This window comes from Rana temporaria, chromosome 3 (assembly GCF_905171775.1).
Source record: "Rana temporaria chromosome 3, aRanTem1.1, whole genome shotgun sequence".
Taxonomy (NCBI): domain Eukaryota; kingdom Metazoa; phylum Chordata; class Amphibia; order Anura; family Ranidae; genus Rana; species Rana temporaria.
Genome location: NC_053491.1, coordinates 190624755 through 190650324, shown reverse-complemented (window position 1 = coordinate 190650324; position 25570 = coordinate 190624755). Strand labels below are relative to the sequence as shown.

Genomic DNA, 25570 nt, shown 5'->3' with positions numbered 1-25570 from the left:
AAAACTACTAGTGTGTACGAGGCTTCAGGGTGTCTATAGGTAAACCTATTTGTCACCAGTAACCCCTGGTTCGGTGATTTGACTGTCCTTGACTTGATCATGCGTAGCCAGGATCCACTGCATTTTTTTTTTATTATACTGCTGATAAAATAAAAAGATCCCCATCACGTGCATGCATGCTGAAGGGTCCATCTCTTTTTCTGTGGGTAAAGGGGAATGGATAATGATTGACTGATCTATGTGCAATATAATAAGCTTACCGTATTTACTCGAGTATAAGCCGACCCGAATATAAGCCGAGGCACCTAATTTTATAACAAAAAACTGGGAAAACGTATTGACTTATAAGCCTAGGGTGTCCCTCTGCATGCCTCACTGTGTCCATGTGCCCATGCCTCACTGTGCCCAATCTCACTACCTGATCTTCGGCGCTGTGTGACTAGACTGATGTTTAACATGGGAGTCTATGGAAGGGGTGCCTGGCTTTGAAAAATCGGCCGTAGGTCCCCTGGACAACCAACTTTGCACACTTGTAGATGAGTGGGGCTACATGTGTGCCAAGTTTGGGGTCCAGGCGACCTAGGGGCGGGATGGTACCAGGTCACCAAAATCACCAGAGAAATTACCGTTTAACATGGGAGTCTATGGAAGGAGTGCCTGGCTTTAAAAAAAAAAGGGGTGCACCCCAGCCGTAGGTCCCCTGGACCTACAACAAACTTTTCACACTTGTAGAGGAAGAGTGGGGCTACATGTGTGCCAAGTTTGGGGGTCCAGGGAACCTACGGCCGGCCGTTACCGGGTCCCCAAAGTCCGGGAGATCAGGCACAAAAAATTGACTCCAGTATAAGCCGAGGGGGGCATTTTCAGCACACAAAAAAATGTGCTGAAAAACTCGGCTTATACTCGAGTATATACGGTATGTGAAATACTACTTGTAGATTGAGAACAGACCTGTAAACCACTGTCCAGCTCTTGCAAGCAATGCTTATATGTGTTCCCCTGCATGCAGATGGGAGTACCTGGCGTGTTTTATTATCTGTGTTGGCAGGATATTGCTTACACTAGCATATGATAGAGATCAGCAGGAAATTTGGTTTATTAAATTGATTGCATGGAAATGAGTTGTGTTGAACGTTAAAATCAATCCTGTTTATTTGTGTTTTTTCTGTTTAGGTACAAATGGAGGCATTACATTCATAGGTCTCACAGCAAGTTGTTTAGGAGGCTTCTTTGTTGGCTTAGCTTACTTTGTTACTCAGCTTTTGGTTGTCAGTGATTTAGAAATTTCAGCCCCTCAGTGGCCTCTAATTGTGTACGGAGCTCTGGCTGGTTTTCTTGGATCTGTGCTAGACTCTTACCTTGGAGCAATAATGCAGTACTCGGGTGAGTTGCTATATAATTTTATTTATTTTTCTGTAACCCTGCTGTGCATTATTTTGTCTGTTTTTCTACTTTTACAATAACCGTATTTTGTAACCTAAGAAGGCTGGAACACAGCTAATTGTTGTTGTCATTACAGGGTATGATGAAAGCACAGGGAACATTGTTAATCATCCAACCAGTGAGGCAAAATTTATTTCTGGGAAGCCCATACTGGACAATAATACGGTGAACCTGTTTTCTTCAATCCTCATAGCGCTGCTACTGCCTGGAGTTGCTTGGAGTTTTTGGCCAAGGACGTGACTGATTTTATATTAAGTGCGATCAAAGCACTGAATGGACTTTGGAAAATGGACAGAGACTTGCTATCCGTCATTGTTTTGTAGTATTGTGGCTATTTGCCATAATGTGTTTTTTTTTTGTTTTTTTTTTAACTTAATCACTTTTAGAAAGGACAATTGGACATTGATTTTGTACACTACTTATAATAAGTACAGCCCACAGTTTTCACATGCATTCCCCCGTGTTCCAGCACTTGATTTATGCACTATTGCAGATAACATTAAACATTTTAGATTTGGTGTTGCACTGGAACCATAATGGAACACGATTACAGACTTCTGTATTGATTACAAAAATTCTGAGTACTGTAACAATAACCAAATCAATTTATCGGATTAATTTTAATGTTCTGCTTTAGTGGTAGAGTGTGTGTGTGATTTGCGTTTATTAGTTTTGTTAAACCTTTAAAAAATGTTTTAAGGTACTGAAGGAAAATCCTTTATGTTATTGCATTAAATAAAGTTGTAAATCTTACATTTGCTGAACAACTATGTATCTGGAAGGGATTAGTTATATAAGCTTCATCAACCACTTGTGTACTAGTCTGTACATACCCCTTCATTACCAGGCAAGTATCCAGTCCCATGATCATTTTACAATTAATCATGCACCACTTTACTCAAATGAACTGTAAATTAAGTTTTTTGCTACAGATAGTTTACTTTTGGTGCTACTTAACCACTTCAGTTCCGGAAGATGTACCCCCTTTTATGACGAGGCCATTTTTTGCGATACGGCACTGCGTCACTTTAACTCACAATTGCGTGGTTGTGTGATGCTGTACACAAATAAAATGTACATCCCTTTTTGTTTTTTTCCCCACAAATAGTGCTTTCTTTTGGTGATATTTGAACACAACTGCAGTTATTATTTTTTGCGCTATAAACAAAAAAGTCTTAACATTTTGGGGGAAAAATCTATATTTTTTTTACTTTCTGCTATAAAACACATCCAATAAAAAAAATGAAAATCAAATTTCTTTATCAATTTAGGCCAATATGTATTCTGCTACATATTTTTGGTTAAAAAAAAAAAAAAATCCCAATAAACGAATATTGATCTCTTTGCGCAAAAGTTATAGTGTCTACAAACTATGGGATTTTTTTTTTTCACTAGTAATGACGGCGATCAGCGACTTACAGAAGACAAATCGGACGCCTAACTGACACTTTTGGGGATCAGTGACCCTAATACAGTAATCAGTGCTTAAAAATTTGCACTTCAACTGTACTAATCACAATGGCAGGAAAGGAGTTAACAGCAGAGGAGATCCAAGGGTTGAATGTGTTCCTAGCAAGTGCTTACTCACTGTGTGGGAGGTGCTTCTACTAAGGGAAGGCTTTGAGCTATGTTCCTGCTTAGCAGAAAAACAGGATCAATGACTTCCCTACTGACAGAACGGTGGTCTGCCTTGTTTACATAGACAGACCGCTGTTCTCCCTCTGTATTAAACAATCGATGGGTGCCAGCGGACATCAAGTTCACAGTACCTTCTGCTGGATGCCCGCTGTGTGTGATTAGAGTGGGTGCGGGTTGCCGGTGGAGCGTGCGTGCGCGCCCCAGACCCTAAAGTGTCAGATCACGTACCAGGTATGTGATCTGGTGCAGAGCGGCTGCCCTGCCGCAGTAAATGTACGGTGGTCATAAAGCAATTTGGTAAACACTTTTTGCTTTATATAGTAAAAAAAAAAGACCAAATATTACCCTTAAGCCCCATACACACAGGCCAAATGCTGGGTGACATGAGCCAGTTCAATAGGAACCGGCCGGCATTCGCAAAGTAGACATTCTAAGGTGCTCACATTTATTGCCACATCTTTTTTTGGAAACGATACATACTGGTATTGGGGTGGATAAAACATGGAGATCGGGGATTTAATGTGCAGGGAAAAAGAGATGAAGGTTTACTACAAAGACAAGATGGAGATGAGAGAAACAGAAGGGGGGGGAAAAGTGAAAGGCTTAAAAAATTATCCCAATCAAATTAAAACCCACCAACTTGAATCTCCTGCTTCCCATTGATTATTAAATCTGATTGCTATAGTCACACATCCTCCTTCCTCTGTCAATGTTATACATAAATTATACAATTTGCTGTCCTTCAACCACAGGTTGAAAGAAAGGAAATTCCTCGATTGATGGGGGAATCCCTCCCACTACAGGTTTCCTAGCTGTCAGAATACAATGATCTCTGCCAGCAGCTATAGCCACCGACAGGGATCACAAGAAAAAAAAAAAAAACAGGCTAGTTGTACTGAAAACTGAAATCAATCGATGGATCATCTGTAGTACAACCAGCCTGCTCATAGATGGATCGAAACTCAGCTAGTTTTGATCTGTCTGTGGCTGGCCTTAGACTTTTTTTATTGCATATGTTTAATTTTGTAGCATATTTCTATTAGTCCAGCTTTGACCAATACCTATGGGATCCCTGTGGAAGAAGAGAATCGCTGTAATAGTCTCTACTTCTATAGTGAGCCCCATTATCTTCTGGGTATCGTGTTGAGTTTCTGCTTTGCTGTATAATAACCACAGGGGGCCACCCACTGGGCATGAATGCCATTCACAGAACACTTTGCCTTTTTCTCAAGGAATGCAAGGCATTCTCTGATTAGATAGGGTTGTGATGTCACAATCTCCACCTAGTTTAATCAGAGAATGCCTTGCATTTATGGATGAAAAAATGCAAGGTGTTCTGTTAAAGGTGCTCTGTGTCGAGCGAACAATCCTCTGAGTTCACTATGCAGCTGGGCAGCCACTTGGCACATATGGAACATACAGTGCCTTGAAAAAGTATTCATCCCCTTGACATTTTCCACATTTTATCATGTTACACCCAAAAACATAAATGTATTAAATTGGGCTTTTATGTGAAAGACCAACTCAAAGTGGCACATAATTGTGAAGTGGAAGGAAAATGATAAATGGTTTTCAAAGTTGTTTTACAAATATCTGAAAAGTATGGTGTGCATTTGTGTTCAGCCCCCTTTACTCTGATGCCCCTAACTAAAATCCAGTGGAACAGCTGTGAAGCCTTCAATCCATCATCTGAAAATGGTAAGAGTATGGCACAACTGCAAATCTACCAAGACATGGACGTCCACCTAAACTGACAGGCCGGGCAAGGAGAGCATTAATCGGAGAAGCAGCTAAGAGGCCCATGGTAACTTTGGAGGATCTGCAGAGATCCACAGCTCAGATAAAAGAATCTGTCCACAGGACAACTATGAGTTATGCACTCCACAAATCTGGAAGAATGGTAAAAAGAAAGCTATTGTTGAAAGAAAGCTATAAGAAGTCAAGTTTGTGAGAAGCAATGTGGGGCACACAGCAAATGTGGAAGAAGCAGCTCTGGTCAGATGAGATTTTTTGGCCTAAAAGCAAAATGCTATGTGTGGCAGAAAACTACGCTGCACATCACCCTAAACACACTATCCCCACCGTGAAACATGGTGGTGGCAGCATTATGTTGTGGGAATGGTTTTCTTCAGCAGGAACAGGGAAGCTGGTTAGAATTGATGGGAAGATGGGTGGAGACAAATACAGGGCAATCTTAGAAGAAAACCTGTTAGAGTCTGCAAAGACTTGAGACTGGGGTGGAGGTTCACCTTGCAACAGGACAACAACCCCAACAGCCAGAGCTACAATGGAATGGTTTGGGTCAAAGCATATTCATGTGTTAGAATGGCCCAGTCAAAGTCCAGACCAAATCCAATTGAGAATCTGTGGCAAGACTTGAAAATTACTGTTCTCACAGACGCTCTCCATCCAATCTGACAGAGCTTGAGATATCTTGCAAGGAAGAACGGGCAAAAATGTCACTTTCTAGATGTGCAAAGCTGGTAGAGACATCCCCAAAAAGACTTGTAGCTGTAATTGCAGGGAAAGATGGTTCTACAAAGTATTCACTCGGGGGGGCTGAATACAAATGCATGCCACACTTTTTCAGATATTTATTTGTACAAAATTTTGAAAACCATTTATCATTTTTCTTCCACTAAACAATTATGTGCCACTTTGTGTTGGTCTATCACGTAAAGTTCCAACAAAAAGCATTTACGTTTTTGGCTCTAACATGACCAAATGTGGACAATTTCAAGGGGTGTGAATACTTTTTCAAGGCACTGTACATAGGTGGTCTGCATACTTTCAAGCTGGGCTATAGTAACCATGAAATAAAATCCATACCTGGAGTTCAGCTTTGAACTGAATGCAGTGGTGTCTTGGGCCTGGGTTGCTATCTTCAACATGACCCCTAAGGTACTATTGGTGTCTATTATTTAACCATCCTTAAATGATCAGAACATTTAGGGTACTGTACTGAATATACCAGATATTTGTAGGTAACATTCCTATTTTATACTGTTTACATATCATGTTGTTGTTAATATGGTCAGCATTTACCTGTTTTATTGTTCTCAGATCATGTTCCGTATGTTGCAACTGTAACAAAGAACAGTTTCTAAGCTTTTTTATGTTTTTAAAGCTAGTTCTTTCCATATAATCAGTTGATTTGACTTGTGGCCAAGTTCTGGTTCTGTTTAACATCATTTGCTGCCTCTGCCAAAACTGCCTCGTCCTGCTTGATTCAGTCTATTCATTGCACTGATTAAAAAATAGAGAAAAGGCATGTAAAAAAGATAATTTTAAATAGTCAAGGTTAAACTTATCAGCCTAGAATTAGAACTGTCTTAATGGAAAAGAGTAATTCTGAAATTTGCAGATTTTGGCCAGTATATGTATATGTTATAGAGATGTCTAATTTTAAAGTAGAGCTCCAGGTTTGCATTGCAGTGGCGGCTGGTGCTCCAAATTTTTGGGGAGATGCAAACAAACTGAAAAAAAAAAAACCATCAAATGCAGCCGCTGTGCCCCTCAATTGCAGCCACTGTACCCATAAATTGCTGCCACTGCCATCAAATGCAGCTACTGTACCCATCAATTGCTGACACTGTGCCCATCACTCGCTGCCACTGTGCCATCAAACGCAGCTACTGTACCCAGCAATTGCTGACACTGTGCCCATCAATTGCTGCCAGTGTGCTCATCAATTGGCTGTGCATCAATTTACTTTGCCCATCAACTGCCGCTACTGTGTCAATCATCTGCTGCCAGTGTGCATCACACTCCCGCCCGGCACTTACCTTGTCTTGGTGGGGCATCAGATCACGGCGGCTGTGTCCTCCATGCGCCTTGATCTCTTCTTCCGACCTCGCTTCCGGTCCTCTGCTATGATTGGATACCTGATAGGCGGCGTCCAATCACAGCGCCTGACGTTTCAGCCAATCAGATGACAGGTAACACAGACCCGAGCACCTGATTGGCCGAGAGGCGGTTCAGTGTTAGGAAAGCAATTCATTCGCTTTCCTAACACACAGCTGAGTGAACAGCGAACGCCCAGCATGGCGCCCGCTGTTCACTGTTTTGGACACCTATAGCTCTAATCAGGTGCTTCCAAAAAAAAAACCCCGCCACTGTAATTCAGGTCACCGATGCCGGGCACCTGAATAGGGGGTGGCAGCGAATCTCTCTATGGTGATAGAGGGACGTCAGGAGAGAGGGGGTGCCTTTTATGGATGCACCACCGTTGCATTGTGTTTTGAACATTTGTCAAGGCACTTAAAGTTACAAACACTGTTTAGCCCTGGTTCACATTGATGCGGGATTGAAATTGTGTGAGTTCAGCTGAACTCGCACAATTTCATTCCCGCATGTCAGTCCGACGATTTCAGAGACATCTGTGTGGTTTCCTGCACAGATGTCTATTGAAATCGCACCTCAATTTGCCAAAAGTAGTACAGGAACTACTTTTGGGAATCTGTGCGGCGTTGCACCGATTCGGACGGTTCCATTGCGGGCATGTTATATCGCATGCCAAATCGCATCAATGTGAACCAGGGTTTAACCCACTTTACCATCATGGACTTATCCCTTGGTTGTACACCACAGGGTTGGTCTCACAGTACAGTACAATAGAGAGTAGTGTTGCCATCATAATGTCAGCACTGCTTTCTGCTGTGTTAGACAGCCCATCACTGCCACTAGAAGATGAAGGCCTGAGAAAAAAAAGTACATTTGAAGGCATCAACTGGAGTGCTGCTTTTTTTTATATATATTATTCTATTAATATGCATTAAGGTGAAAAAACATCCGACAGTACCGCCCCCCCCGAACCCCTGTTTTACTTACCTCAGAGAAAAGAAAAAACTGCACCAACATTAATATCCAGTGTTGAGATTGGAAAAATTGTTCAATATAAGTTAAAACATAAAATCAAATATTGAGAAAATTAACTAATAAATGAATTAGTCCAAAATAAAAATAAACTAAAATGTCCTGATGAAAAAAAGACACTGAATAATGCAGCGCTGAACTGTACAGCTGGATCCTGATGACACCACGGTGAGAAGTATTACAGATCAGTGAAGCCACCACCACATAGATAGCCTCTTACCAGATGGCTAAAAGGGAATAGCCTTAAACCAGATACACCATTCTCCAGAGGAATCCTAATCACAATCATCCACGGGGAAGATCACCAGGGGAGAAGAGCCTGCTATCAGCGAATCCAATCCTCCACACAGAGACAGAGTGGCAGCCCTTCCGCTCAGAGATCACATAGTCCCCAGAATAAAAAACAAACTGATAGTGTGATACCGTTTTGGGGGTGTTTATTAAGTAAAAAATAATGTACTTACAATGTTCTTAAAAACAGCAAGCGTAAAAACAAAGTGCCAGCCGGCAACGAGAGCCCTTCCTCGTTCACATAGAGCGCGGTAGCGTCACTGAATGCACGTCCCACTACCTCACCCCTCGAATGTCTCGCGCGCGTCTCCATGATCCTCTTCGGTTCCCAGCCTGGCAGTTGATTGGCTAGGCTGAACGGATTGATAGCAGCGCAGCCATTGGCTGGCGCTGCTGTCAATCACATCCGATGACGCGGCACGCCAGGGGGCGGGGCCAAGTGATACAGTTGGCGGCTATGCCCGCTGCTGTATCACGGGAGGGCGCCTGCAAAAGCTTTCCACCATGCAAGCTCGCTCGCATGAAGGTGGAAAGCTCTTGCGAGGAGGAGCCGAAACAGCCGCCGAGGGACCCCAGAAGACTGGGTTCGGGGACACTCTGTGCAAAACGAGCTGCACAGTGGAGGCAAGTATAACATGTTTGTTATTTTACAAAAAAAAAACATTTTTACTTTAGTGTTCCTTTAAGTTCAATAATTCCGAGCATGCATGTTTTTTTGCGCATTGGAATTGCATACAGACGATCGGAATTTCAGATAGGAACTTTTCCCTTCAGAAAAATAGAGAACCAGCTCTCAAATTTTTGCGGTTGAAAATTCTGACAGAAAAAGTCTGATGGGGCCTACACACGGTTGGGATTTCCGACCAAAAGTCACATCGACCTTCAATTGTCAGAAATTCCGATCCTGTGTACGCGGCATAAGAGACTCAACTATGCACAAAAACATAAGAACTGGGGTGCAGAAAATGGCAGCAGGTGCTCTGATCTAATTCTGTAGTGATTTAAGGGTCAGTGAAAGGAACCACATGTCCGTCTAATAAGGCCCCTTTCACATATATGGACGATTCGTCAGTTTTTTATCCATCCGCATGACGGATGAAAAACAGACATCAATAAGTTTGAGCATTATATACAGTGAGGGGGCAGTCTATACAGACAGGCTCCCTCACTTGCCGACGCTGACTGTCCCTCTCACCTTAATTGTCGGCTCTTTTTCTTCTTTACTTAATAGTGCTGAGAAGGAGCTGTCATTTGGTCCCACCCCCAAAAGGGTGGGGTCACAGGTTTTAGTGGCAGGACCAAATGACAGCTCCTTGTAGGCGCTATGAAGTATAGAAGAAAAAAGCAGACAATTACATTTTAAAGAGGACAGTGACAGTCAGCAGCGGCAAGTGAGGGAGCCTGTCTGTACAGACTGCCCCCTCACTGTGTATACTGCTCTTCACCTCTCCTCTCCTTGCACATACTGCCCCCCGCCTTCCCCCAAAGAGGACCTGTCACATATCTGCTATCACACAGGGGACTATTGGTCCCCTATGTGATAGCAATAAATTCACAAGTAAAAAAAAAAACACATGAAAAGTAAAAAAAAATTGGAGCCACCCCACCCCCAAATCTGACAGCCACAAGCATGACACCCAGCGGCAGAGGCATGATGGGACTTGTAGTTTTGCAACAGCTGGAGGTCCACTAATTGCATATCCCTGCTGTAGATCAAAGGAATGAACTTTGGTCAGTAGATGAGGGCAGTTTAACCATTTAAAGACTAAACCTTTTTCTGAAATTTGTAGCTCACAAGTTAAAAATCCGTATTTTTTGCTGGAAAATTACTTAGAACCCCCAAACATTATATATATATATATATATATATATATATATATATATATTAGGGCTGTTACTGATCAACATTTTTCTGTTCGATTAATCGTTTTGTTTTTTTAATCGATTAATCGACTAATTTCGATTAATTATAACGCACATACAGATCCAACTACTTTTAGCTGATCTCCTTGCAGGCTGATTCCCAGTGCAGCCACCAACCACTGGAAAAATGGATAGCAGGATACACAAAACACACAAAGGCAGCGCTCGATGGGAATAGCATTAAAACTTTTATAGTCTTCAAGTAGGTAACCAAATAAATATTGCACTGGAGATAAAATCGATGTAACTACATAAACTGTAAAAATGGTGCAAGTAATACCAAACGGTACCAAAAGCAGTCATAAAAACATGTAGCCAAGTATGATATTGGTATAAAAATGTGTACAACGATACCACTGCTGAATCCAGATGAGTAGAGGTTAACATCAGTCCGTCGGCATATAGATGTCCCATGAAGGGAACTATCACAACTCCCAGTGGATGGTTGTAGAATCCCAGGTTGATAGAGGGGAGTGTAACAGCCTTTGCGTGTGGCCTATAGTGGGTCCCGCCGGCATGCAGATGGACACGGCAAGCCCAGCCAGTGTCCTTGACGTTACTGGATCTCCGAAGGAACTCCCTGAAGGCCCAGAAGCCGGCAGAGAGGTGAGTACCAATCAAAAGAATTTTAATCGATCAAAAAGATCTTGATCGATCAAAAAAATTTAAGATTAATCGATTAATTAAAAGTTAATTTGCACAGCCCTAATATATATATATATATATATATATTAGGGCTGTGCAAATTAACTTTTAATTTAATATATATATTTTTAGCAGATAACCTAGAGAATAAAATGGTGGTTGTTGCAATATTTTATGTCACATTCTTTTTACGCAGTGATCTTTCAAACCCAATTTTTTGGGAAAAAATACACTTCCATGAATTAAAAAAAAAAAAAAACAGTAAAGTTAGCCCAATTTTTGATGAGGGTACGCCTCGAGAATCGTGAGAGACTTGTGACCTTTATTCTAAGCAAAAAAAAAATCAAAGTGGATGTAAAGAACTGATGAAAAACTGATGTAAACTGATCCATTTTTTCTTTGAAAAAAACGTGACTGAACTGATGAAACAAACTGAAGTCATGTGTGAAAGGGGCCTAAGGCTACACTAATGGCCCGGACACACGATCTGAAAATTGGATGAAAAATACCGCTCTCGACGCGTTTGTAAGATAATCGGATCGTTAGTACAGAGCTTTCGAGAGCTGATCACGACAGTATTATCCAATCGGTCAAACGCAAAAAAAATTCTCATACAATACTAGATCACACGATTTTCGTTTAGCCACTTCAATACAGGGCACTTTCCCCCATTCCTACCCAGGACATTTTTCAGCACTGCCGCACTTTGAATGACAATTGCGCGGTCATGCAACACTATACCCACTGGGGTTTTTATTTTTTGCAAAACAAACAAAAAAATACCAACATTTTGGAAAAAAATAAAGTTTTTCTTTGTTTCTGTTATAAAATTTTGTTTTCCCCTTCACTGGCGGGCACTGATGAGGAGGAATTGATATGTAGAATTGATGGGCACCAATAGGTGGCACTAATAAGCAGCACTGATGGGCACTGATAGGTGGCACTCATGGGCGTTTATAGGTAGCACTGACAGGCGGAACTGATAGACGGCACTGATGGACACAAATAGATGGCACTGATTGGCAGCACTGATGATGAGGTACTGACAGGTTTTACTGATTGGCACTGTGATAGGCACTGATTCGCACTGTTGTGGGCACTGATGGGCATTGATTGGCATTGCTGGTGGCACATCTGATGGAGCTGTGCTGATAATCAATGTGCTTGATTATCAACACAGACCCCTCCCACCTTGACAGGGAGAGACGCCGATCAGCTCTCCCTGTCAGCACAAACCGAGGAAAGACGTTTATCGGCACTTCCTGGTTCACACTGTGATTGGTCACAGCTGATCACGTGGTAATGATCCTATGTCAGAGGCTCCTTGCAATGATCAGAGATGCATTGTGTCAGAGTGACACACAGCACCACCATTGACCGCCATGCTGCGCGCCGGCATGTTATCCTGCTAGACGTCATATGACGCCCAGTCAGGATAATTAAGTATATATATATACTTAAAGGGTCACTAAAGGAATTTTTCTTTTAGCTAAATAGCTTCCTTTACCTTACTGCAGTCCTGGTTTCATGTCCTCATTGTTCGTTTTTGCTTTGATGTTGCTGTAATTCCTCTCTGTTCTGGACACTTCCTGGTTGTCTGTTTCCTGATCACCACAGTACTGGGAGATTTCTCACTGTGGTGACTGGAGTTGAGCGAACCCGAACTGTAAAGTTAGGGTTCGGTACGGACTTTGGGTTTTTCCCGAACCCGAATAATTGGAAAAAATTTGGGTCCGGGTTCGGGAAAAAAAAAATGCGCGGAGGTCCCCGCAAATTCAATAACCAGACCCTTTAGGTCTGGTATGGATATTAAGGGGAACCCCGCCGTCCATTTAAAAAAAAAATTACGTGCGGTTCCCCCTTAATATCCATAACCAGACCCTTCAGGTCTGGTGTGGACTTTAAGGGGAACTCCACCCCAAATAAAAAAAAAATGGCGTGGAGTTCCCCCTAAAATCCACACCAGACCCCTTATCCGAGCACGTTGACCTGGCCGGCCGCAGGAAAAGAGGGGGGGACAGAGTGTGCCCCCCCTCTCCTGAACCGCACCAGGTCACATGCCCTCAACATTGGGAGGGTGCTTTGGGGTGCCCCCCAAAGCACCTTGTCCCCATGTTGATGGGGACAAGGGTCTCATCCCCACAACCCTTGCCCGGTGGTTGTGGGGGTATGCGGGTGGGAGGCTTATCAGAATCTAGAAGAGCCCTTTAACAAAGGGGACCCCCAGATCCTGACCCCCCCCTGTGTGAAATGGTAATGGGGTACACTGTACCTCTACCATTTCACAAAGGAAGTGTAAATTCTTGTAAAAAAAAAACACACACACACCGTAGAATAAAGTCCTTTATTAATTAAAAAAAAAAAGAAAAAACTCCAGCGGTGATAATCCACTCGTTCCCGGCTTCCTGCTCCATTGTTTTTCCTGATCCAGCGACGGGTGCGGGTGATCTCCAACGATGAGAAGATCCATCCATCCAGAGAGCAGCATCGCCGACCTCCTCTCACCGCTGGACACAGCCCAGCGAATGACGCGCTGAAGCTGTGACATTACTTATATAGGGGAGGCAGGGCCACCCGTCACGTGACCCCGCACCCTCTGACGTACCCTCTGCTACGTCACTGGGGAAGCCCAGGAAGAGGGAAGACCACACCCCCCCCACACACACACACACACTCACACACACAGTCTATCTGGGGAAGGCCAGCTAACACAGGCAAGGTAGCCGACCTGCACATGCTCAGTTGTGTCTTTTATGCTGGAGAAACTGTGCAGTTTATCATGTGATCGTGGTATACAGATCATCCAAAAAGGTATATAGTGGCAATATTTTATTGTAAAAAGAAGATTTATAAGCTGTGGGGGGGTGAACTATTTTTATATTACTGGGTTTAGTAACACTTTAATATTTAACCACTTCCCGCCCGGCCTATAACAGAATGATGGCCGGAAAGTGATTCTGTTATCCTGACTGGGTGCCCTATGACGTCCAGCAGGATAACATGCCGACACGCGCCCGTGGGGCCGCGCAGCACGGCGTGACAGTTTGACACACTGCATCTGCGATTGTGGTAAAAAGCCTCTGACAGAGGTTTCTTACCATGTGATCAGCTGTGACCACTCATAGGTGATCACAGTGCGAATGAGGAAGTGCCGGTAAACAGCATTCCTCGGTTCGCACTGACAGGGAGAGCCGATCGGTGGCTCTCCCTGTAAGAGGGGGGGGGTCTGTGCTGATAATTAGCACATTGTACCCATCAGCTGCCAACCGGTGCCCAGTCAGTGCCCCATCATAACCCCCTCTTAGTGTCCAATAAAGTACCAATCAGTGCCCACCACAGTGCTAATCAGAGTCCATCACAGTGCCAATCACTGCACAGCATTAACACCTTCCAGTACCTGCCCAACAGTGCCATCTATTAGTGTCCAGCAATGCCACCTGTCAGTGCCGCCTGTCAGTGTCCATCAGTGCTGCCCATCAGTGCCCATCAATTCTACATATCAGTGCCTCCTCATCAGTGCCACCTTATCAGTGCCGCCTCATCAGTGCCGACTCATCAGTGTCGCCAGTGAAGGAGAAAGCAAAATGTTATAATTTTTTTTTTAAACATTTTTTAGTTTGTTTAGCAAAAAATAGAAACCACAGGTGATCAAATACCACCAAAAGAAAGCTCTATCTGTGGGAAGAAAATGATAAAAATGTTGTTTGGGTAGTGTTGCATGACCGCACAATTGTCATTCAAAGTGCGACAGCGCTGAAAGCTCAAAACTGTCCTGGGCAGGAAGGGGGGAAAGTGCCTAGTATTTAAGTGGTTAAATAGCTTTCCTTTACCATGAAACTGCTTATTTAGAAAAGAGGTGTCTGTCGAAAAAAATTAACTGTGCCGCTTTGAACAAAGCTGAATATTGCCCTTGCAAGGTGTAAGCCTTTTACATACCTCTGGAAATGTGACTTAAAAAAAATCCACAAATGGCATCATCCTGTCCTGCCTTGTTGCTAGGACATTGCTGAGATGCCGCACACTGAAGTGTGGCTTCTGAGTACCAACAATTCTGGGGGGGGGGGTCTATGAGATTGACTAGCTCTGTCAGACCGGCACAGGAAACAAGGTTATATTCAGGGGGGTGTCAGGATTAGCAGGTCATTTGTTTATATTAGTGGTAGGCAACCTGTGATGCTCCAGCGGTTGTGGAACTACATTTCCTATGAGGCATTGCAAGGTTGGCAGTTACAATTACTCCCAGAGGCATGATGGGACTTGTAGTTCTGCAACAGCTGGAGTGCCACAGGTTGCCTACCCCTGATTTATATCATCTTTGGCACTAATGTCAACCTGTAGAACTTGAACAGGTTCTAATTTTTGTCTAGACTTTGGGCCAGATTCACAAAGGTTAGCGGATCTTTAGATCCGTGTAACCTATGTGAATTAAGATCCGCCCTCGCAAGTTTGTGAGGAAAGTGTCAAATTCACAAAACACTTACCTCCAAACTTGCGACGGCGGATCCTAACTCCCCCGGCGGAATTCTAATTCCGCGGCTGGGGGAGTGTACTATTTAAATCAGGCGCGCTCCCGCGCCGATTTAAATACGCATGCGCCGTCCGGGGAATTTCCCGGCGTGCATTGCTCCCACTGACGTCAATAGGACGTCAGTGGTTTCGATGCGTACGCAAACTACGTAGTTCCGTATTCGAGAACGACTTACGGAAACTACGTAAAAAAATACAAATCGACGCGGGAACGACGGCCATACTTAACAATACTTACCCCTGCTTTTAGCATGGGTAAGTATACGACGGGTACCGCGCTACGGAAACGACGTAAGAACACAGCGTCGGGTCCGCGTACGTTCGTGAATTTCGCGTATCTCGCTGATTTACATATTATTCAGTGTAAATCAGCGGGAACGCCCCCGGCGCCATTTTTAAATCAAAAAAAAGATCCGACAGTGTAACACAGTGTGACACTGTCGGATCTTAGCCCTATCTATGCGTATCTGATTCTATGAATCAGGTGCATAGATAGGACCAGTAAAAATCCGAGATACGATGGTGTATCTGAGATACTCCATCGTATCTCTTTTGTGAATCTGGCCCTTTGTGTCTAACAAAGCTCAGTTCATGGAATGTGAGTCATTTGTTTATAATTGAAGTTCTGTCTGCAAAACACATTCCAGTAAAAACAAGCTGCTTCTTTCAAACATTCAAACAATCACGGTTACCTGGTTAAATTATTCTTCAATTTGTTATAGGCAATTGTCTGCATTTCTCCGCCTAGAGAAACGTGTTGTCGGCCATGTTTTCGGAGCCTTCATTATGGGCATAGGATCTCTCTCAGGCAAAATGGTCCTTCCCTCTTGCTTCACATTTGCGGTGGCGCTCTAGTGGATGAAAAAAACAACAAACCTGTAGAGGAGGCGTTGTCTGCTAAGGAGAGCCAACCCCCCGCAGGCAAGCCGGTGACAGGGGCGCGCTAAATTCGAACCCAGTATAAATAGCGGGGACGTGCGCAGCGAGCACTGTGGTTGTAAGAGACAGGTGAGTGGAAAGGTGTGTATGGAGCGGCACTATGGCTTGTTGTGCTGTGTATGAAGGTTTACTGCGCTTGTATAATTGGGATGTCTATGACCGTGTGTATGTGGGCTTTTATGCTGAGCTGCCCCATATGTACAGCCAGGGTTCTGTGCTGGGAGCCTGTTCCTTTGGTGGCACATTGAAAGTGTAGTAATTGAGAGCTGTCAATGATGCCACCCTGCTTCAAAACATCGTTTTTATATTTTCCAAAAAAAAATCAGTGTACATAATATAAATGGTTAGTTTGACAGGTGTATGGGCAGTGATTGGGGTGTGGGCACATTGTGTGTGTGTGTGTGTGTGTGTGTGTGTGTGTGTGTGTGTGTGTGTGTGTGTGTGTGTGTGTTTCTTTTCTAAAGTGAACTTGGAGACTCTGGCAGGGTTCCAACTAACATTGTGGGCTCTGGTTCCAGAAAACGCATACAACTTTGTAAAAATAACTTGTTTTTGGTTGATTGCAGAAAATCTTAATACCAGTTTTTTTATTAAATCAAGAATGAGCAATAAAGGCTTACAGGCAAAGGGCCATCCCAATCAGCAACTTCCAGTCACACCAAGCATAACCAAACGGAAACAAGCACAGCAAAGGTAAATGGGCTGACTTTAAATGTGTATGTATTGACAGGGTTTCATTATGAGTTTATGCCTTGGACTGATTCACCTTTTCACCTGTAAGGCTTCATTCACACTTGGTGGACTCCGTCGCTACCGAGTCCGCCTGCTCCTGGCGGCTCAGCGGGAGATCAGTCCGCAGATCTCTGAGCCGACGGATGACAAGCTCCTCTCTGCTCACTGAGTGGGGAGGGGCTTGTCGGGCACTGCTGTCTCCTATGGAGCGATCTGTTGAAAACGGACAGCATGTCTGTCTTCATCAGATCTTACCTGATCCGCATGGATGGATGGGGATGTGGCCCCCATACGTCTGTTTTTAGCGGGTCGGATGTCAGCGGACATGTCTCCGCTGACATCCGATGCTCCATAGTGATGCATGGAGCGGCCGTTCAGGTCCGTGACAGACAGACCCAAACGGCCCTAAGTGTGAATGAGGCCTAAATCTGTTTACCACTGAAATCCTGTAATGTTATAAAATACTTGTCATAAATGACTGGCTCCCTGAGAACTAACAGGGATTCACTTGCCTATCCTCGGCAGTACCTGCAACTGTCCTACTTCTGTTCTTGTAGTGGTGCCTGTATGTAAAACTTTTTTTTTTTTTTTTTTTCGCACTGATTGCCTATTTTGAAAATGTACATTTCAGTAAGCTAGAAAATTGGTGACATTAGCGTGTTTGACATCAGACATGCTTGTTGCATAGATTTCTGCTATGTGATCCTCACTTGGTCTGCCAGGTGTGTGTGTCTAATATTGTTACTATCACTCATTGTATGGATTGGCAGTAAGCCTTAGATGGTCTGTGTTGGCACTAACAAATCTGTAGGGTAATATAATCCTGAACTTGTCTGCCTACCCACCCTAGAACGATCACAGGGTTATCTTCTAATGCAGCCTTTCTCAACTCTTCTACTCTGGAGGAGCCTTAAAGATAGTTGAGATCTTAAGGGGGGGGGGCTGATAAAAATGACATTGTAATTTGTCTGTTTCTTGACAGACAAGGTTTTTAGAAACCCTTTAAATTGACAAATATTGTGTGTCTAAGATATCTGACAAGCAGAGCCAACTAGTTTATATCACTCCCTTGACCTATACCAGGGGTGCCCAACCTTTTGAAGAGCGAGGGCCACTTTAGCGACTTTGTAACCGGTTGCAGGCCACAATGAGCGGAGCGGGTAGATGGCATGTCCGTGTCTGCTCTGCATATGCAGACAGACTCAGCCCATGATACTTTTTAGCAGATCGGATTGGAGGTAGGACACAGTCGGTTTATGTCTGCCCCTACCTAGAGGTGAATGGAGGATCCAATTGGTCGGACTGACCGTGTGAAAGGGGCCCAAGGCTGCATTCACACTGATGCTCTTTCGGTTTACCCACACCATGGGTGCAACACAGTGCACCTTTGGCTTTCCTGCACTTTGCAATAGACTATTATATTCTGCAGGTTTGGAGCACTTTCTGAAAGCTCACCAAACTTGCAGGTAATAACAGAAGTCTATGGCTCAGTGCAGGGAACGCACAGGAAAAACTGCTCTGCACCTGCGGATCAGTTTGAAAGCAGCCCAGTAACCACTCCAGAACAGATATGCCCATATATACTGTGATTTTAGTAATAAACTGACCTTGAATAACCGTATTCTTTTCTATCCCAGAGCAGGAGGTCGTGTGCCACATCAGAGGGCTCCGCGGGCCACATGTGGCCCACGGGCCACTTGTTGGTCACCCCTGACCTATATGTTGGTAATCGTGAAAATAAATAATGCCCAGTAAACGGTCTGAATATTGTTGTCCTCCAGACTTGGGTGGTAGTGTCACCTTGCATTGGTGGGGAGTGGAGAAATACCCCCTTGCACTACTGATTCTTGTAGAAGTGACAAGACAAAAGGAAAAAAGTGTAATACTGCGCTAACAAAGAAATATAAATATTAAAAATATAAAAAATCAACTGCCGCTTAAAACGTCAACAAACGTATAAGAGCATAAAGGTGTAAAAACAAGCTGGGATACAATAACTAAAAGTGAAAATGCCAACAATATTAGTTAGAGATTGAAATAAGCCAATCCTCAAATCGCCTATGAAAAAAATGAGATTAAGAAATTGGTGAAAAGCCACATAGAAAAGTCTTATGAAGACCATCCAATGGGGTCTTAGAAGTGAGACAAATCACATAGAAGAAATGTCTATGAAGACCAATCCAATGAGATCTTGAAAGTAAAAGTAAGTCCAGACTTGAAGGTGCCATCAGAAATACTGAGTATAATTTTACACCACAAAACACTTGTGATCCACCACCGTACGGATTTTGTGTTTGCCAGAACAAGCTGGTAAACCAGCCTGTATAGTTGGACTTGCAGGTACCAGTCACACTCCTCCGATTCAGACAAAAGCTGGATAATGGTTGAACTGCTAGCACTCAGAGGTCACTGGCATTCCACCAAAAAGATGTAAAAAGCTCACATGGCGTAATACAGTTAAAACCAAGAAAGTTTATTCAAAAGACAAAATGTGCACTTACAAACGTTAAAAGAAGCGTATTGAAGAACGTTCGTATGAAAAAGCCAGCTGGCATACGATTGCCCGTCTATTGCGATGACGTCGGCACGTCAATCCTCTCGACGTATGTTTTGTCTCAATTGGATATTGTCACTGGGGAACTACACTACTACTGTTCCCCAGTGAACGATGTCTAATTGAGACAAAACCATGTCGTGAGGACAGACTTGCTGATGTCGTCGCAATCTTATGCCGGATGGCTTTTTTTTTTTTTATATGTATATGTTCTTTAACAATATGCTTCTTTTAAACGACAGTTTGTAAGTGCACATTTTGTCTTTTGAATAAACATCCTTGGTTTTAACTGTATTACGCCATGTGAGCTTTACATTTTGTTGGTGGAATGGCGGTGACCTCTGAGTGCTAGCAGTTCAACCATTATCCAGCTTTTGTCTGAATCCGAGGAGTGTGACTGGTACCTGCAAGTCCAACTATACAGGCTGGTTTACCAGCTTGTTCTGGAAAACAAAAAATCTGTACGGTGGTGTATCACAAGCGTTTTGTGGTGTGAAATTATACGCAGTAGTTCTGATGGCACCTTCAAGTCGGGGACTTAATTTTACTTTCAAGATCTCATTGGATTTGTCTTCATAGACTTTTCTTCTGTGATTTGTCTCACTTCTAAGACCCCATTGGATTGTCTTCATTAGACTTTTCTATGTAGCTTTAACTAATTTCCTAATCTCCCCTTTTTTTTATTTTTTTCCATAAATTGAGGATTGGCTTATTTCTAACTTTGTTGGTATTTTCACTTAAGTTATTGTATTGTAGCGCAGCTTGTTTTTACACCTTTAGTGTAGAAGTGACCCCTTCATTGCATGTCAATGAGAAACTGCTCCTGTATATTTGTAGTGATTGGTAGGAGATAAAATCTGGAAAAAAATCATGCTTGTTTCTTGAGGAACCCTGGTTAAGTCTGCTATGTTGCAAGTTTCAGCCATATTACACTCTACTGGTCTTGTTTTGGGGTGTAACAGTATGTTATGTACCACAAACCTTCCTTTGCCTGAAGTATTACTTTGCTGCTACAAGGTTTTTCATATTTAACTTGTACTTTTTTGGAGCAGGAATACATTCAGCAGTCCAACTGACAGCATGATGTCCCCATGTTCTTTAAAATTGCTGAAGTCAAGAATTCAGAATGATTCAAGGTGAGCTTCATTATAAAAAAATAAATAAAAATACTTTAGTGTACTTGTAGCTGTGTTGGGCTTTTGTGTAATGAACACTAATTCTGGATTATATAATACACCATACAAGCAAATCAATGGTGTGGTAGCCATTTATTAAACTGACTGACCTAACCTGGTACGGTACCACATTTGTAATGGCAAAAAAATGCATGAAAAGCTTCCTGCTTCCATGAGAACCATGTTCTAATTAAAGGATAAGTTCACTTTTTGTACATGTTACACCTGTATTTAGTGTGGCACCTGCCTGAACCTCCTGGCCTCACCTATACCTCCATGTCATGTTTTCATTTTGCAGAACTCTGAATGCCAAGCCTTGTCTGCCACTGCAATGCTGACAGCTTGTAGCATTCAAACTGCAAGTACTAGTGAGCGCTGTACCCAGAGTCTGCAGGAGCCTGACATTGCACCCACAATCCACTGATTCTGGGTGCAATATTTTGAAGGCTATATTATAACTGCGAAGGCTGCAATTTTTACTACAAACAATATTTTATTTTGCCAGCACTTGCTGTAGGCACCTGAATTTGACTTGGTATCAGCCTGTTGGTCACTGTACATTAGCCCTACCCCAGGGGATTTACCCTGCTAATTCTGTTGAGAGGTTGTGTAATAACCTGTTTGGAAGAATCCTTTGTCCTCTCCCTCATTAAAGCAGTGCTCCAGACCTTTTTTGTAAAGTCAGCAACTATAAAGTGTCTCCCTGGTGCCGGCATTACAACTGGGCACCCGGCTATGGCGGCTTCACAGCCCAGTGTGCATTTGAAAGTTGCGACATGACTGCTGAATGGTTTGGCAGTCTTCTGGAACCTGTGACATGTCCCAGAAGACTGCATGGTGGGGGTGTAAGAACTACTCGGGCAATGCAAGTGAAGCAGGTAACTGTCAAAGTACCTACTTGCCCAAAAAAAATTACATGACAAATGTGGCAGGGGAGGTTGGCCCCACTCCCTCACATGATTTAAATGGTTCCGCTGCTTTCAGATTAGACTGAGCTGGGAGAAGAGCTACAGATGGGCCCAGTGCTGAATCTTTACAGGATTCGGTTAAGATTTTAGGGAGAGGGGTGCAGGAGGAGCAGATGGTGGAAGCTTTTAAATCTGTTACTAAACCTACAGTAAAATCAATCGGTATATGAAGTAAAGCATGCTTGTTATACTAACCAGTACCTAAGGGGTTAATCCTCGATTGTGTAAACATGCTGTTTGATCTAGGGATGCACCAACCTTTCAGCCGCCGAAACATATCGGCTGAAAATTGCCTTTTCTGCAATTTGCTCCGCACCACCCCTGGTGCCCCCCCCCCCCCACTATGGGGGTGTCGTATAGTGCAGAGGAGAGCCGCCGCCTAAGTTTTTTTAACTTGGTGTGTTTTTTATTTTTTTCATTATCGGTATAAAAAAACATTTGTTGCGCCCTGAGGCCTCATTCACACTACGCGCCGTTCGGGTCCGTCTGTCACGGACCTGAACGGGCGCTCCATGCTTCGCTATGGAGCGTCGGATGTCAGCGGAGACATGTCTGCTGACATCCGACACGCTAAAAACAGACGTATGGGGGCCACGTCCCCATCTGTCCATGCGGATCAGATCTGATGAAAACGGACATGCTGTCAGTTTTCATCAGATCGCTCCATAGGACACAGCGGTGCCCGACAAGCCCCTCCTCTCTCAGTAAGCAGAGAGGAGCTTGTCATCCGTCGGCTCAGCGGAGATCTACGGACTGATCTCCCGCTGAGCTGACGGCGGACTCCGTAGCCCGCCTGTGTGAATGAGGCCTTAGTTTGAGCCTGTCTCTCCTGATCATCCTCTTCCACTGATTGCAGACTGATGGGAGGGCCTGTGGAACCTAGAATCCCTTGAAAAGGTTGGGGAAAACCCTTGTTTCAGCTCTCCATGCACCTCTTATGTCTAAGTCACCCTGTGTCATCCTGGCACAGGGTGACTAAGAAAATATATCTTGGATTAATTAAAATGGGACAGTAATGTGTAGCCACAATATCTTCCAGGATATATGTAGACTATTCTTGGCTGGTTTGATTCTGAACTTGACATGTTGAGAGCTGATCACCTTGCGCAGAAGCCAATGTAGGAGATGGGCTGCTATCTAAAGGATTAGATAATTTGCTTGTGTTAATCAGGTTTCTGGTTACAGCTTGTGGTGTGTGTGTGTGTGTGTGTGTGTGTTCTCTCAAAAGGCTATTCCTGATGTACTCCAAGACTGGTGTTGTCTGGTTCTTGGAGGTTACTATAAACGGATCCGTTGGTGTCGTTCCAGGACTTGATGAGTGAAAAACTTGTATAGCACTACACATGCAAACTGAATCACCTCAAGGCGCTTGGTATCCATTTCCTTTGCTTGAGTGCTTTTGTCAGCAGATCACTTCCTAAGGCAAAAAAATGTTCCATCACACAATTTCCTAATGTACTGTAACCACATTAGCAGACAGGCTGCTTGTGTGGTGTAACATTTTTTTTTTTCCTTCCCCCTAGAGGGTTTTTATTCTTGATCAGTACAGGGCCAATCGGCACTGTCCAGACAGAGGGTCAGAGGAAAATCAACTCCTACAAGCTTTAACCATGCACTGATCAAAGTCACAAGACTGCTATAACTGCTGAGAAATTATTTAGCAGTTTATATTTACTGGAACTATTGCATTTCCATTTTCTGTGGGTGACAGGTATAGTGAATGCAAGCTCCTGGGTTTAGTAACACTTCAATGCAATACGATGAAAGACTTGACTGGTTGGCTTTGGTTATGGCCTATAGCTTGGCAGGAGCATATACTATAACTTTATTGCTGGGCTGATGACATCTGGTAGGAGTGGTAAATAATAATATTATTAATATATTTTTTATTAATCTTTTAGGGATCAAAGTATGAACAAGAAGCAGTTTCTAAAGTCTGATATGGATGACAAAGAGAATGACCTGTCCTAGAGAGTTCTTCTACAGACTGTCCCAATGTTTCTTTTATGTATAATCCTTATTCTGGGTTGCAAAAGGAGTTTATTTTTAATATTTATGTATTGTCTGGAAAATGGCAAAGTTGCACAGGGAATGATCCAATGTTAAGTTACAAATAACTTTGCTCTTCCCCAGGTTAACAAAAGATGTTAAATGTTGGTTAAACCATATAGTAATTTATTATCTTGGTCTGTACACGCTAACTAATTTTATGTAAATAAATGATTAAACTGATCAAGTCTAATTTGTTTAATCTGTTGCTTCACCTGAAGCCTTTCTCATGACTTGACCTGGATCCATATCTGCAGAAAATGGTGCTATAACCAAGTTTGGGTGTATGAAAAATTAACTGTAGAAAAGGTACAAACTTAAGTCAATGTAAAATGTTTAATCTACCATAAATTGTCCGGAACCCTTAAGAACACAATGGGAAACACTGTGAGACCTTGAACGGTTACCATCCTTATCAGACATTATCTAAACATTGGTTTGCTATGTTAAGAGTACACCTTTAGTTTGGCTATATAAATCAAACCCTGTATTGCAGCTATTTTAGAATTGCTGATGGCTGTTTTTGGGTAAGTTTGGGCAGCAAATGTTCACACTAGCCACAGCCTTTGAATAGGTCCTAGAAAAAGATCAGGGTAAAGGAAATCCAAAAGGACATTTTGCATAAGGCTTTATTGGAAAAGTAGAAGTACAGCCAAAGCTCATTTAATTGTACTTCTGTGGATCACAGGAGTGCAGTTTGATCTGCGCTCTTGTGGCCTTTTTTCAGCAGGCTGAAGCCCACTGTCTGCTGACTTATAGGCTCGGGCAAGATCCTCTCATGCCTGGACCAGCACACGGCTCAGCCTCTCGGTGAGCTGCTGAGAGCCTGAGCGAGCCGCTCCCACCCCTTTGCATAGCCCAGCGCTCCAGTAAAGGGGGGGGGGGGGGGGTGTACTGAGATCAGACAGCAGTGACTGACGGTTAACAGCTCTGTTTAGGAAGCCATGAGAACCAAGCCATCAGCAGTGTTTGATCTGTTCAGTGTTAAAGCTGCCAGGGGACAGATGCAACATTGGACCAATGCTGCATCCACCTAGGCAAGTATTGTATTTAGTATTGTAAAACCTAAAAAAAAAAAGCATACCTCCAGCACTCTAAAATTTAGACAACTTGGTTTATTCACCACTGCAGCTGTTCAGTGCACTCATGCATACACTCCTATTCTAAACCACCTAGGGGCAATGGATTGAGGCCTGACACCTACCGTAGGTAGTACTAGCCAAATCTTCAGTCCTATGCCAGGCAGTCTCAACTAAGGGCTCAAAGTCGCTGGGGACTTAACAATTGTAAGGATTCATCAAAAGCAGTTCATGGCCATCGGTCGTAAATGGGGTTTGTAAGGAAGTCCTGGGGTACTCTATACTTGACCCGACTAGTTAATGTAAAGTTCATTCAATTTAAGTATGCACAACTCAATTAGGTGTGTGTGGGGGGGGGGGAGAGGAAGATAACATCCTGGACATCTACACTCTGTAGACTTCTTAATTGTAGAACAAAATCCAATCATGGCAATATTTAAAATTGGACAAAAGGCTAATGTGTTTCACATTAGATGTTTACCAGATTTATTTTATTAGTAAACTCCAGTTTCCAATTTTGTTCGGATTATGTCCAGAAGATTTTCTTCCTCTGTACTACACCCAATACTTTGTTTAAGAGTGGCCGAGGCTTCGGCTCCCCCCCCCCCCCCCCCCCCTTGCTACACTTTATTGCCCAGAGACATCTTATTTCTGAATACTGTCTGTCTGTTTTGCTTTTGTTTTTTTATTTAATAGTATATTTACATTATGAATCTACATATATGCAGAACA

The 25570-nt window shown here is 43.2% G+C and overlaps 1 protein-coding gene and 1 long non-coding RNA gene across 7 annotated transcripts in view; both read left to right on the top strand.

Moving 5' to 3' along the window:
* TMEM19 (transmembrane protein 19) overlaps positions 1–2210 on the top strand; it is a 39124-nt gene extending 36914 nt beyond the window's left edge. For all 5 annotated transcript variants that reach the window (XM_040343994.1, XM_040343995.1, XM_040343992.1 and 2 more), the window contains 2 exons: positions 1174–1383; positions 1520–2210. In XM_040343994.1, the coding sequence (XP_040199928.1) occupies positions 1174–1383; positions 1520–1683 (374 nt within the window). In that variant the 3' untranslated portion in view covers positions 1684–2210. The remainder of the gene's footprint in view (positions 1–1173; positions 1384–1519) is intronic.
* Positions 2211–16284: 14074 nt separating this feature from the next.
* LOC120931968 lies at positions 16285–23942 on the top strand. Of its 2 annotated transcripts, none has more exons than XR_005747918.1 (4): positions 16285–16350; positions 16848–16974; positions 20620–20703; positions 23612–23942. It is a non-coding gene; the product is annotated as an uncharacterized LOC120931968 (long non-coding RNA). The 2 variants fall into 2 exon arrangements; XR_005747917.1 differs by having other exon boundaries at positions 16332–16362.
* The last annotated feature ends 1628 nt before the right edge of the window (positions 23943–25570 follow it).